This window comes from Filicampus tigris, chromosome 20 (assembly GCF_054856515.1).
Source record: "Filicampus tigris isolate MCC_2025a chromosome 20, RoL_Ftig_1.0, whole genome shotgun sequence".
Classification (NCBI taxonomy): Eukaryota; Metazoa; Chordata; class Actinopteri; order Syngnathiformes; family Syngnathidae; genus Filicampus; species Filicampus tigris.
In genome coordinates, this window is record NC_141236.1 from 9,663,699 (window position 1) to 9,676,455 (window position 12,757).

A 12,757-nucleotide genomic window follows, 5' to 3' on the forward strand; every position below is an offset into this window, starting at 1 on the left:
CTTCGATAGCTCCCGCCCCTTTTGCTGACTGACAGCCAATTTGGGCCAAACAGCGTTAGATGTTTTACCGGCGCATCGGGGAAGATTCCAGAGAGTTCCAGAAGCTCTGAGCTGAGGTCGACGGTTCTCGAACACTCTTTGAGGAAAGGCTATAAAGAGGTGAAGAGCACAACTGTCCGGTCGTATCGCAGTGATCTGAGCACTTTAACGTCGGAGTTTACACCCCGAACACACTGAGGACCAAGGTAAGGGAGTGAGACCCTTTAAATTCTACTAGCTAATCGTTATTATCGCTCACTTTTTACGCATTTATCTCATATTAATCTATTGTAGTAGTGTGTCGTGTGATAAGTACTTACCTTTTTGAAAATAAAATGATTTGGTTCATAAAAATATTAAGATATGCTTTTAATTAACGTAATTTTATGAATAATCCAAATCCATGTTTCGGTTATGTGAATTCCATTGACGCTAGTAGTAGCCCAACAGTCTTAGCAGTATTTTCAGCAGGTAATAGGATTTCCAATTATTTATTTTACTCATTTTAAAGTGTCATATTTATGTGGTAACAATATTCCTATAGTTTTTAATTGCAAGTTTCTTGTGAATGACCACATGACCGTTGGTGATGCACTTGCCAGACAAAGATGACGTGCATTATTTCTTTTACCCTTTTCAATGTGTCATATTGATGATATGTGGTTACAATATTCCTAGTTTTTAATTGCTACTTTCTTGTGAAGGACGATCACATGGCCCTTGGCGATGCACTTGACACACTAAGATGACGTGTAAAGCAAGATGTCACACAAAGTTTAAACATTTTTGCACACAAGAGATGGTCAAAGATACATTGTGCCATTTCGTGAGGAATCACTCAATTTTCTAGCGAGATTTTCCAATAGAAACTCTGCAGAGTACCTTCTAGAAAGGTGTAGTTCCTCGGTGCATTCGCTAGGTGGAGTCGCCGAGCGCTCATGATTCAATGCAAATCAACCGCGTGCCAAATATGACTGAAGTCCTCGGTTTACGTCATTTCGAAGTTACGAACGGCATGACGTGAGCCAAAGAAGGCACGCTGCGGTAACTCAGCGTGCCTTCCTTGCTATATGGACTTTGCATTAAAACTGTTCTGTTTTTTCTTTGATTTGCTTTCCCTCCTTTTATTGAACAAATACATAATCTTCCCCAATTTTACAGATGATGTGACAAGTGGTTCCGCTTGGCTGGTGCATATGTCTGTTGCGGTCATTTTTTGTGTAGATGGATTAAAGACAGGTTAGGGCAGTCTGTTGAACCACCTGCTTAAGGAGGGCTCGCTATAAGCTACTAGTCATTGCTAAGCTGCTCAAGTTTCAGCTCATTGAGTTGTCATAAAACATTTTGCTACAGCGCTGCTAGTACTCATTCGGGTCGCAGGTGAGCTAACCCTGCCTTTCAGCCGCAACCCTAATCGGGACAAGCGCGACCTAAAAATGGATGGATGATAATGAATGCTTGTTTTAATGAGCATACGACACCTCTTGTGCTGAAGATGCCTGAGTCACAGGACCACCCAATGGAGGAGACGGAGACCTTTGCGTTCCAGGCTGAGATTGCTCAGCTGATGTCCCTGATCATCAACACCTTCTATTCCAACAAGGAGATCTTCCTCAGGGAGCTCATCTCCAACTCCTCTGACGTAAGTTGTGTAATAACGGTAGTCATTAAAGCTGTGTCTAGTCCTGTGATTCCCAGCTATTGTGCTGTAAGAGATTATCAATGGTGCTGTGGGAAATTATCTTTTCATATAATGATCAGAGTTGTTCATTTATTCCATAAAGTTACATGTCAGCAGGCAGCGTATAGTGACAGGCAGACAGGTACTATCTTGTCCACTAGGTGGCAGAAGCCACCTGTTGCATTCATACAACAGAATCATTTTGAATTAGAATTTGTGGTCAACTAAATAGGCCCAGATATCACACTTGGTGAATTTGTGATGAATTGAGATATTATTGCCTAATACTACACTAAACATATTGCAAAAGTAAAACTGTAGCACTTGTGCCTCGGTTTCAATTTTTTTTTAAGTCTTGCATTAATCCCTCGACTGAAGAGCACCAAAGAGACAGTTTGGAGAAAACTCCACACATCCGAGAAGCAGTCCTATATGCATTGATTTTGTAAAAGAGTAGCATTTTATTTCAGTGTACATGTATTTTTTGTGACACTTTTGTGTGGTATTTTGTTCATTGTTTTTAATGTCAACTGTCTTGGCTCAATAAATGTTGGGAAATGCAGGGCATCAAGAGTTCATTCAAATGCAAGTCTTTAATTGAAAGTGTGATGAATGATTCTTTCATTTCTCCCCGAAGGCTTTAGACAAAATCCGCTACGAGAGCCTTACCGACCCCTCCCAGTTGGATACGGGCAAGGAGCTGAAAATCGAAATCATTCCCAACAAAGACGAGCACACCCTCACCCTGGTCGATACGGGTATCGGCATGACCAAGGCGGACCTCATCAACAACCTGGGCACCATCGCCAAGTCGGGCACCAAGGCGTTCATGGAGGCCCTGCAAGCCGGAGCCGACATCTCCATGATCGGTCAGTTCGGCGTGGGCTTCTACTCGGCCTACCTGGTGGCCGACAAGGTGACGGTCGTCACCAAGCACAATGACGACGAGCAGTACGTGTGGGAGTCCGCTGCTGGGGGATCGTTCACAGTCATGGTGGACAAGAGTAAGTATAGATTGTTCGCTTAGCACAGTTCATTATCCGAAGAAGGTTATCTGTAACCTGGCTTGTCACTTCTTGCCCGTCAGCTAATGAACCAATTGGTCGCGGTACCAAGGTGATTCTGCACCTTAAGGATGACCAGATGGAGTATGTGGAGGAGCGAAGGGTCAAAGAGATTGTGAAGAAGCACTCGCAGTTTATCGGCTATCCCATCACACTATATGTAAGTAAAATTGGACAATCTGTTCCTCGAAATTAAAAATTAAATTAAATTAAAACTCCCCAATGGCAGATTATAAAGGAGTCACTACTTTCTACTCATAGTCACTAGCAAGTTTTTTTTTTTTTTTTTTTTCTCCAGGTTGAGAAGGAGCGAGATAAGGAGGTGAGCGACGACGAGGCCGAGGAGGAAGGGGAGGAGAAGGAGAAAGAGGAGAAGAAAGACAAGGATGAGGAAGAGCTGGACGACGACCAGCCGGAGGTGGAGGACATCGGCGAGGACGACGACGAGCACGACAAGTCCTCGGACAAGAAAAAGAAGAAGAAGATCAAGGAGAAGTACATCGACCAGGAGGAACTGAACAAGACCAAGCCTCTGTGGACGCGCAATGCCGACGATATCACCAACGAGGAGTACGGCGAGTTCTACAAGAGCCTTACGAATGACTGGGAGGAGCATCTGGCTGTCAAGGTTGGTCAGAGGTGTCAAGTACTTGTGCTCTGTAGGAGAAGCAGAGATACTGAAGAAAAAAAAAAAAGATGGACAGATTAAATTCCTTGACTTAAGTGCGAGTAAAAAAAAAAAAAAAAAAAAAAAAAAAGTACAGCTCCTGAAATTTGTACTGTCAATTGTATTTTCACCATCTTTTAAGTCATCTTACGATGCTAGCCTTCTATGCTAAAATTCACAGTTGAACAGAACAAGCAATTCCATCACTGAATTGAGAAACAAAAAAATTACTCAATGCTCTTACTTTTTTTTTCAGCACTTCTCAGTGGAGGGCCAACTGGAGTTCCGCGCCCTTTTGTTTGTGCCTCGCCGTGCTCCCTTTGATCTCTTTGAGAACAAGAAGAAAAAGAACAATATCAAGCTGTACGTGCGCAGGGTCTTCATCATGGACAATTGCGATGAGCTCATTCCGGAGTACCTCAGTGAGTACAGACTGGCCACTGAGCAGCCCCCCCCAAAAAAAACAACCAAATCGCTCACTGTCCTCCTCTGTCCTTCTCAGACTTCATCAAGGGTGTGGTGGACTCTGAGGATCTGCCGCTGAACATCTCCAGAGAGATGCTACAGCAGAGCAAGATCCTCAAGGTCATCCGCAAGAACCTGGTCAAGAAGTGCCTGGAACTCTTCACGGAGCTCGCTGAAGACAAAGAAAACTACAAGAAGTGCTATGAGCAGTTCTCAAAGAACATCAAGGTCGGTTGATTGCGAAATCCACATCCCGCTCGGACTCCGCAGACCCTGTTGCCAACGCGCATTTATATTCCAGCTCGGCATCCATGAAGATTCCCAGAACAGGAAGAAACTGTCCGAGCTGCTGCGATACTACACTTCAGCTTCCGGAGAGGAGATGGTTTCTCTGAAGGACTACGTGACTCGCATGAAGGACAACCAGAAACACATCTACTACATCACAGGTGAGCGTGCTGCTCGTCTCTCCATCTTGACAAGCAGTGGAAAGTATCGAGCGGCGGTAGTAACGCAAATGTCTGCGCGGCAGGTGAGACCAAAGACCAGGTGGCCAACTCGGCCTTTGTGGAGCGCCTGCGCAAGGCCGGCCTGGAGGTCATCTACATGATCGAGCCCATTGACGAGTACTGCGTCCAGCAGCTGAAGGAGTTCGAGGGCAAGAACCTGGTTTCGGTCACCAAGGAAGGCCTTGAGCTGCCTGAGGATGAGGATGAGAAGAAGAAGCAGGAGGAGAAGAAGGCTCAGTTTGAAAACCTGTGCAAGATCATGAAGGACATCTTGGAGAAGAAGGTGGAGAAGGTGAGCGCATAAAATATCATAAAAAAAAAAAACAAAACTGTAGAATATGGCAAGTGTGGACTGTGTTCCTTGTTGAGTACAAACCTACCAAGATCAAACCAGCAAGCACAGGTGTCAAACTTCAAGTTCAAGCTGGTCAGTCTCCGCTAGGAATAAGAGTTTTATTTATCCAACAAAAAACAGGAAATAAAAACCTACCAAAATAAACAAGCATAACCAAAAAAAAAAGACTTGCTGTGAAATAAATGGACGACCAGTCACACTATGGCCAATGAAACGCCTTGCTTCATTAATAAAAAATGAAAAAAACATGTCAGTGCTGGCTGAAAAAAAAACAGGAAAAAGCCTATCAAAATATAACCAGCAACAGCACAAAACGTAGATTTGAGTTGACCTTATGTATGACACAAGTAAAGAATGTCCAGTTTCATAAAAGCTGCATAAATCCGGCTCCACTAAGAGTCCCCATCAAGCCACCAAAAAACAGGAAGTTGAACCCTATCACATTAAAACTGAAAATGGCACCATAAAGTGACTCAAATGCACTATATCTGTCACTAGTTGTTTGTGCATGCTTGCACTGGCACGCCAAAGAGTTTATAGATTTCAACTTGATCTCCGCCACAGGTCATCGTCTCCAACCGCCTGGTTTCGTCCCCCTGCTGCATCGTGACCAGCACGTACGGCTGGACGGCCAACATGGAGAGGATCATGAAGGCCCAGGCCCTGAGGGACAACTCCACCATGGGCTACATGGCGGCCAAGAAGCACCTGGAGATCAACCCCGAGCACCCCATCATGGGGACGCTGCGGCAGAAGGCCGAGGCGGACAAGAACGACAAGTCCGTGAAGGATTTGGTCATCCTGCTGTTCGAGACGGCGCTGCTGTCGTCGGGCTTCACGCTGGATGACCCGCAGACGCACTCCAATCGCATCTACAGGATGATCAAGCTCGGTCTCGGTGAGTAATTCAAGCTGTTCTTTTATTGATTCACTAGCGTTTATTTTTTTTTATACAAATTCACAATTCCTGGCGGCCTTTTTCTAGGCATCGACGAAGATGATCCGACTCCGGATGACACCGCCGCCCCCGTTGAGGAGATGCCCCCACTGGAAGGTGACGACGACACATCCAGGATGGAGGAAGTGGACTAAAACTGCTCCCCATAACCTTTCAGTTTGCGGTTACGTGTCAGTAAAGTTCTCTCTGTTAATACTGGAAACACCCCCTTAACTTTTCTCTCTTTGGAATCCCCCCCATGCAGTTGCAATTGTGATTGTTTAAAACGTGTCACTTTTTGTATTTGTTTTTTATTATTTTATTGATGTTGAAGCATTCCATGTGTTTGACTTGAACTGTAAATGCAGTGCAAGAAAGATGATAACTGTAAAAAGTGGTGGGAACCTTGAATAAAGTTGAACACAATGAAAAGCTTGGCTTTCTGAATGAAACTTTGGAAATGCCAGTGGTGGGTTGTCAGCCCCAACATGGTCTTACCTGCTTGCAAACTCCCATCAGAAGCATTAACTTGCATTTACATATTGGCTTTATGAAATGTGTCTTTATTCGAATTGGGTCTATTGGCTTCAGTTTTGAAGCAAAGCTTGTTACAATTTCACCTAGCTATAACATCTGTGGTAATACAATAACAATGTACATAGGAACAGTTACCGTCTCAATAGAAAACATTGTAAAACACTGCGTTTTCTTCATTACATAAAAACGACGTCAGTATGAGATTCACCTCGCCGGTTGCGATCGGATCGCACCTCGCGATTGTGGCCAGCTGGGGGCGCTTTTCTCCTTCCGCAATTACAATGACGTCATTTACTGCGATGGCGGGTCAGATGACTGCCGGGAACCAATCGGACGTTGAGAACGGGATGAACCGCCTCACAGTGTGCGTCTAGCAGCAGGCAGTGAGTTGCTGTGGTTTCGCCAGTGGAGGACCCGAGAGTGGAGCAAGGGCGGCGACGTTTGTACAATGCCGAACAAAACGAAAAAAGACAAGGTGAGTTAAGGGGAAACTCACGCCGGCGTAGCTTTTGGACCATTTCTCACAACTGGAGCTCGTGGACGCGCCCCGAATGAGGGGGTAAAACCGCCTAAGCAGAGGATATGAAGCTATCAGTGCACCACCCCCTACCACTCCTCATCATTGCTAAGCCAAGTAGCTTTCAGCTACCCGCAATCCTACATAGGTGTTACGCTGCCCTATTTAACCCAAACGCCCGTTTCCACGCGTCAAATAGCATCGTTTCAATCCACTCACGCGACCCTGATATGCGTGAAAGTGATTTTAGTCGCGTTTTCCCTTTCCAGGCGCCCACAGGATGAAATTTATCAGTTCTGCTCAAGTACCGTTAGCTTGCTTGTCAAACATGCTAGGTGGGCTTTTGAGTGGATTGCTTGCTTATGTTTTTGCTCTAAATTGAGAGATGTTTCTTTCTTTCAGGATTCATCTAAATCTGGCAAAGTGGGCAAGAGTGGAGTAGGGCAGGAGAATTCACAACATGAGGTAGGCTAGCTCTCTAAGCTACTGTGGGACATATAAGTGTTATTATAATAAGGATATTTGAGCAGAGATTCACTTTTGGTTTGTGTGTGTGGGAGACATCAGAACGCCAAGTAAATCCCCTCCCAACCTTTAGGGGCAGCCAATGTTAGAAGAAGCATAATTATTGCATACAGCATAAGAGTTACCCTTCATATAAGCACCAAAACTTTAAAAAAATATTTTTTATTGAGGAATGATTGAGGGGTCAACATTAACAGTGGGGCCACTACGTGACTGTGTCGGGCCTCCCGAAGTTCACTGACGCTGGCCCAATCGGGCTAGTACAAATTTAAGAAATAAATACAATAAATAAAATTGTATCGTATTGTATTTTAAATGTGAAATAATGAATGCAATTGATGTAGGACCCTGTAATAGCATTCAAACATTGTAAAACATACAGCAACAATATAATTAAATAGAAGGTTAAGAATTAAACAGTTTGTGCATCACAATTGAATGCTGTAATCCATTTTATTGTGCTCCTCCTTCTCGTGTTCTCACCTTGGCCACCGGGAGGCAGTTTTGTCATTACAGTCATTGCAGCCAAAACGAAGAAACTTGGAATTCTTCTTTATACTACTTTAAGTGACTCAGTAAAATGCATCAGTTTTAGTCATTTTTCATAGAGGATAAAGAATATATGCCTGTGAGTATTATTATATTATCTGTCTAAATGTGTTGTGTCTACCATGTTGCTTGTAAAACTGACTAATCGTGCAACTTATCTTGGCTATCCTCAACCCCCCCCAGAATAAATGTACAATCGACAAGGAGTTTCATTTTCCTTGGTCTCATGACACAGCAGCTTAACGGGACGGACTGTGCTTGTGGCTCCGCCGCCGTCTTGTGAACGTAGCACAGTGCGAGCAACGATGCGAGCGTGATCTTAAGCGAATGCGATGGATCCCCCCGTGACTGTGTGAATGACACACTTTCACAGCTGCATGTTACTGAAGTCAGCACCGTGTGCAACTGAGTGGGGGCCGGTTTGATGAAGGTGGGGGTTCACAGCTGTGAGAAATCTGCCACATTGTAGAGGATGAGCCACATCTGTCTGCCGGCACACAGCTGGCCTGGGCAGATTTGCGGTTAAGAATGTTTATTGTTTCTTATCTACCCGACGCGCCACGTCTTGGATGAAGCACCTTGCCGAAGAAACACGCACTGTATTTTTAAACCTCCTGTTATGTAAATTAGGAGTGAAAGACATGTGACATATCCAGGCGTTTTGTTCATTAAAATGTGGTGGAATATGCTGTGTGTGACATATAGAGAATATAATGGGAATCTGTGTATAATATTTGCATAGAAAGACAATTTAATAAGTTGACATTTCTGTCAGGTTCACAAACAAATTTTCATAAATGGTTTACATTTATGTTGATTCATGACATTGGGGAAAGTTAACAATGGGTTGATTTATTTTTTTGTTTTTCAGTGTTGTCACTCGTCTCCAGGCATCACTATCCGCTCAACACTTGTGATAGAGATGCATTGCTTTGTCATGTGTATGAAGTACAGCGGTGACACGTCAGTGTTATATCTTTGGAATTCCACCTGAAGTAGAGCTTGGCCTCTTGACTGCGCTGTATGAATTCATGTCGTATATGTGCTGGGTTGTAGGTTTGAAACCCAGGCACAGGAAACCAGACATGTCAGCCCAGGACTGGGGGGCAGAGCTTGTTCAAAACTAAAATGCTCTACGATTTAATAGTTATGTAATGTCCCAAAACATTTTCTCACCCTCATCCTAACTTTGACCTGCTTTTGTTTATATCTGCCACATCTCTCACAGTGCAATTAAAGATTATTGCTTGAATTAATATGTACAGTCTGTTCGAGTATGAGTTTATGTTAAGTAATATTTCTTGTCCTCTCAGCAGGGCTCCAACAGGAAGACCGGCAACAGCGTCCCGCCGACCACCCAGCTGCTCAAGGGTAAGCAGCCGGGTTCACAGACGCCCGTCAAGAAGGACAAGCGGCAGAGTTCTTCTCGCTTTAGCTTGAGCAACAACCGGGAGCTGCAGAAGCTGCCCGCCTTCAAAGGTATTTGAATGTTTGGACCCAACTCGGAAGCCCAAATCTAAACCCACAAATCACCCGGAAGCTTTACATAACGCGGGATTTTCCTTGAATGATGCAATCAAACAGCTCGACCTTAGATTGTGCTTTAATCTTCACTACTGTCCGTTTTCAACCGCCCCCTCCTTCTACGTCTAAATTGCAGAGTGTAAAATAAGATGTTAAAATCCCTGGAATCTCGTCACAGAGATGTACAGCAGGACTTTCACTCAAACATCGGCATCGCCCTCATTTTCATATTGAGCTGATGACACATGGAAACAAACACACGGGCTTGGGGGAGGGGAAGGAACATACACAGCATTGACTTTGCGCTGGATTTATTCCAAGCGTCTATATTTAGTGGTAATCCAGATAAAGCTTTAATTCCGCAGGCCCTCGTGTTGCGCAATGTTAGCCGGTGAGCAGATAAGCGACGCTTTCAGACGTGCCGCTGTCCCTTAGTTCCTCATCCCGGGTGAAAAACCTTTGGCGGGTCCTTAGTGGAGGATGAACCTCAATGTTGCTGCAGCTATTGAATATTTTGGCATTCGGGTATATCCTACTGAAAAGTCCATCAAATAATTGAGTATTCGGACAAGCTTTTTTTTTTAAAGATTTTTTTTTTTAGGGGTGAGCAGGTACCAATACACGGTATCAGTATCAGGCCGATATCAATCTTATTTTAAGATATCGGGTACTCATGGAGGCTGCCAATCAGCCACTGAAACTTAAAAGGCAAAAAAAATTGTCTGTCATTGAGTTAAATGACGTTTTATGCATCAAAAGTACTCAAGGTATCGGTGAGATAAGATAAGATAAGAATGCCTTTATTGGTACTCAAATAGTGAACACACTTACTAGTATCGGTCTGAAAGACGTGGCATTGGGCATCCCTCCTAGTTTTGCTTGGGTGAAGAACAATTTTAACAAGAAAAAATAACATTTTACTTAATAATGATTGACCAGCCGCCACGCCACCACGCGCTGCCAGGAGCAACTTCAAAATAAAAGCGCAGCAAGGCATTGATGTCCCTGTTATTTCTGGGTACGATTTTATTTTGAAGTTGGCCTTCTCACCGCCTTGGCGGCATGTTACCAATTTACCATCATGCATGACATGAGAAATTTTTACTGCGGCTACCTTTGTCAGCGGTGCACACCAAATAAACGGTTACCTGAGGCAGAAAAGCCTTCCTCTTAGCAGCGCCTTACAAATGTACAAATGCATTTTTATATCACAAAATACCACGGCACGCTTTAAACTGCACCGTCTATTTGAGATTCAGCATTTATTTATTCAGGTGGACGCCGCATCTAGCGTTTAATTGGGACACGCCGTGTAGGAGAGTGGTGGAAATTCACAACACTGAAGGCTAGTCAGATAATGTGCATAGAAACCTTTAAAAAAGATATGCTGCTGATTGTGGCGACAGCACTGCAAACAAGTCAATGACTTTATGGAATGTAACGCAATAAACGATTGCTGATCGAATGTGGGAGAGGGAGCGATCGTTCTCACGCTCTTTAATCTGACATAATGCAAAAGTCGAGAAGTAAAACTACTCGGAGGCAGTTTTTCCTCTGACCTTCCCCACCGGGACCATACATTCTAATGAGTTTGTAACTGCAGCTGTTGCTTGGCAACGTGTCAAGAAGCAACACTGTTATTGTTACTTACTGTTGGCTTTTGTGATGTTTTATGCACAGTTAAGGCACTTATTTTACCTAGGAATAAAATCTCACCGCCCACCGCTAAACAGATGTCACAAAGACTATGTAATCATGACAATCTTGTTGCTCATAAATTGATTTACTCAGTGTGAAATCTCCGTTTGTTTAATTGAACACAAAGCTGTTGCTCAGTTGTATGGCAACAGGGTAATTGTGCCTTCTGCCATCTAGCGGAGGAGTGTTTTACTGTTCTGCTTATCACTATATCTTGCTGGCTTTGAAAGTTCCATTGTACATTAACAATATCCGGACTCATTCGGTTAAACAGGATGATTTTCCGCAGCAAGCTCAAGGCCGCTTCAAATGTCTCCTGTAAGCATTTCAATATGCACTGTTTCATGAATTCCAATCAAACCAGCATCATTAACTTTTAAAGCAGACTTTACCCCAGCGCTGAAGTCGGTGTACCTAATGTGACCAGTTTATTTCCCTCTCCGGAGCACTATTTGGCAATGAAACCAGCGACTTCAACCAACAGCAGACTTTTCTCAGATTTTAACGCACACCCAAATGAGGAGCGTGCGCAGTATATACAGTCTAAATACAATTACATGACGCCGGTTAGCTATTACCAAGCTGCTGTGTCAAGTTGACTTGGTTTCCGATAAAGGCCCCTCACTTCCCACACCCCGCTGAGCGTTCCGTGCAACATTATCCCACGGCGGCCCGCTAGATGTTATTGCGCCGTCCTGCCCAAACAGGCTCCTCGCTTGACCTGTTTTCATTCCGTGCATGTACGCCGCCTCCCGATGGAAACACATGTCAGACAGCCTGTCCCGCGGTGCGCTTGGACTCCCTTGAACCGTCGGCGGCCGGTGCTTAAACCGCATGCTCACCTCCCATGAAAACCCAATTCTCACCCACAACATGAGCACAACCACTGCCCGCCATATTTTAGAATTTTAAAAAGCAGGCGTATTCATTTTGTAAAGCGGAGAGCGTGTGGGCGGACTAGCTGAAGAGTCCAGATCGACAACAGTTGTCGCCTCCGTGTGTGTGTGTGTGTGTTCCTTTTTCAAAAACAGGCGCTCTCCTAGCAGGTGCCATCTGATGGCCAGTTGTTGTTGTTTCCAAACGGAAAACAAAAACACTTTGACACTTGTTCTGGTACACCTGCACCAAGAGAGTAATGAAAGGTTGTTTATTTTTTAAGTCATTCTTAACTGAGAGTTGTTAGCCGCTATATAATAAAACCAACATAAAGAACCGCCGAGTCGCCGACACGCAACGGGAGAACAAACTTTGTTCGAGCATAGCTGCCATTTCACAGTTGTTGGTGTTGCGCAGTGTGGTTAAAATCAATTTATGCACGTAATCTAGTCATCAATGAGTTGCCGTGTTCATATTGTACTGAGCAGCCTCATATCGAGTGCCTGTTCTGATTTTGTGGTCATCAGGTTTGGTCGTTGCTACCACTAGTACTATTCTGTGGCAGCCTCAGAAAAAAAGCAAAACACATTGTGATGAGAACGGTTTAAGGTTTAATTTGACTTGAGGCGTGTTTTTTTTTGCAGAAAAGGGACTTTTTAGGTGTTGGATCTCTGCGCTGGAACCAATGGTTACTAAACACAAGTCATGTTTGAGCAAATCGTTGCCCATTGGTATATGGAGTAAATGGGATTCGCCACAGAGATGCATGGCAAGTTTTTTTTTTTCTCCTGGGAAGACGCTGAAGGGGGTCAAA

The 12,757-nt window shown here is 44.1% G+C and overlaps 2 protein-coding genes across 12 annotated transcripts in view; both read left to right on the forward strand.

The window, feature by feature from the left end:
- The first annotated feature begins 62 nt into the window (after window positions 1-62).
- LOC147128226 (heat shock protein HSP 90-alpha) lies at window positions 63-6,149 on the forward strand. The gene is made up of 11 exons (XM_086018014.1): window positions 63-245; window positions 1,535-1,681; window positions 2,358-2,724; window positions 2,808-2,944; window positions 3,083-3,412; window positions 3,708-3,873; window positions 3,954-4,144; window positions 4,218-4,365; window positions 4,449-4,717; window positions 5,345-5,678; window positions 5,766-6,149. Exons 2-11 carry the CDS (start codon window positions 1,535-1,537, stop codon window positions 5,870-5,872), a joined length of 2,196 nt encoding a protein of 731 aa, XP_085874140.1. The 5' UTR covers window positions 63-245; the 3' UTR covers window positions 5,873-6,149.
- Window positions 6,150-6,610: 461 nt separating this feature from the next.
- ppp2r5cb (protein phosphatase 2, regulatory subunit B', gamma b) overlaps window positions 6,611-12,757 on the forward strand; it is a 30,396-nt gene continuing 24,249 nt past the window's right edge. For 9 of the 11 annotated variants that reach the window (XR_015083776.1, XR_015083777.1, XR_015083778.1 and 6 more), the window contains exons 1-3: window positions 6,611-6,729; window positions 7,174-7,236; window positions 9,159-9,324. Coding sequence is in view for 4 of the 11 variants with exons in the window: in XM_086018302.1 (XP_085874428.1) it covers window positions 6,703-6,729; window positions 7,174-7,236; window positions 9,159-9,324 (256 nt within the window). In the remaining 7 variants the exon portion in view is untranslated. The remainder of the gene's footprint in view (window positions 6,730-7,173; window positions 7,237-9,158; window positions 9,325-12,757) is intronic. The other 2 variants (XM_086018303.1, XM_086018305.1) reach the window with 1 other exon arrangement.

Bases quoted from the DNA above. Each gene is read 5' to 3' on its own strand.
- LOC147128226 (XM_086018014.1), top strand. From the start codon at position 1,535: ATGCCTGAGTCACAGGACCACCCAATGGAGGAGACGGAGACCTTTGCG. The intron at 2,945-3,082 runs GTAAGTAAAATT...TTTTTTCTCCAG, and splicing joins GCTATCCCATCACACTATAT to GTTGAGAAGGAGCGAGATAA. The intron at 3,413-3,707 runs GTTGGTCAGAGG...TTTTTTTTTCAG, and splicing joins AGGAGCATCTGGCTGTCAAG to CACTTCTCAGTGGAGGGCCA.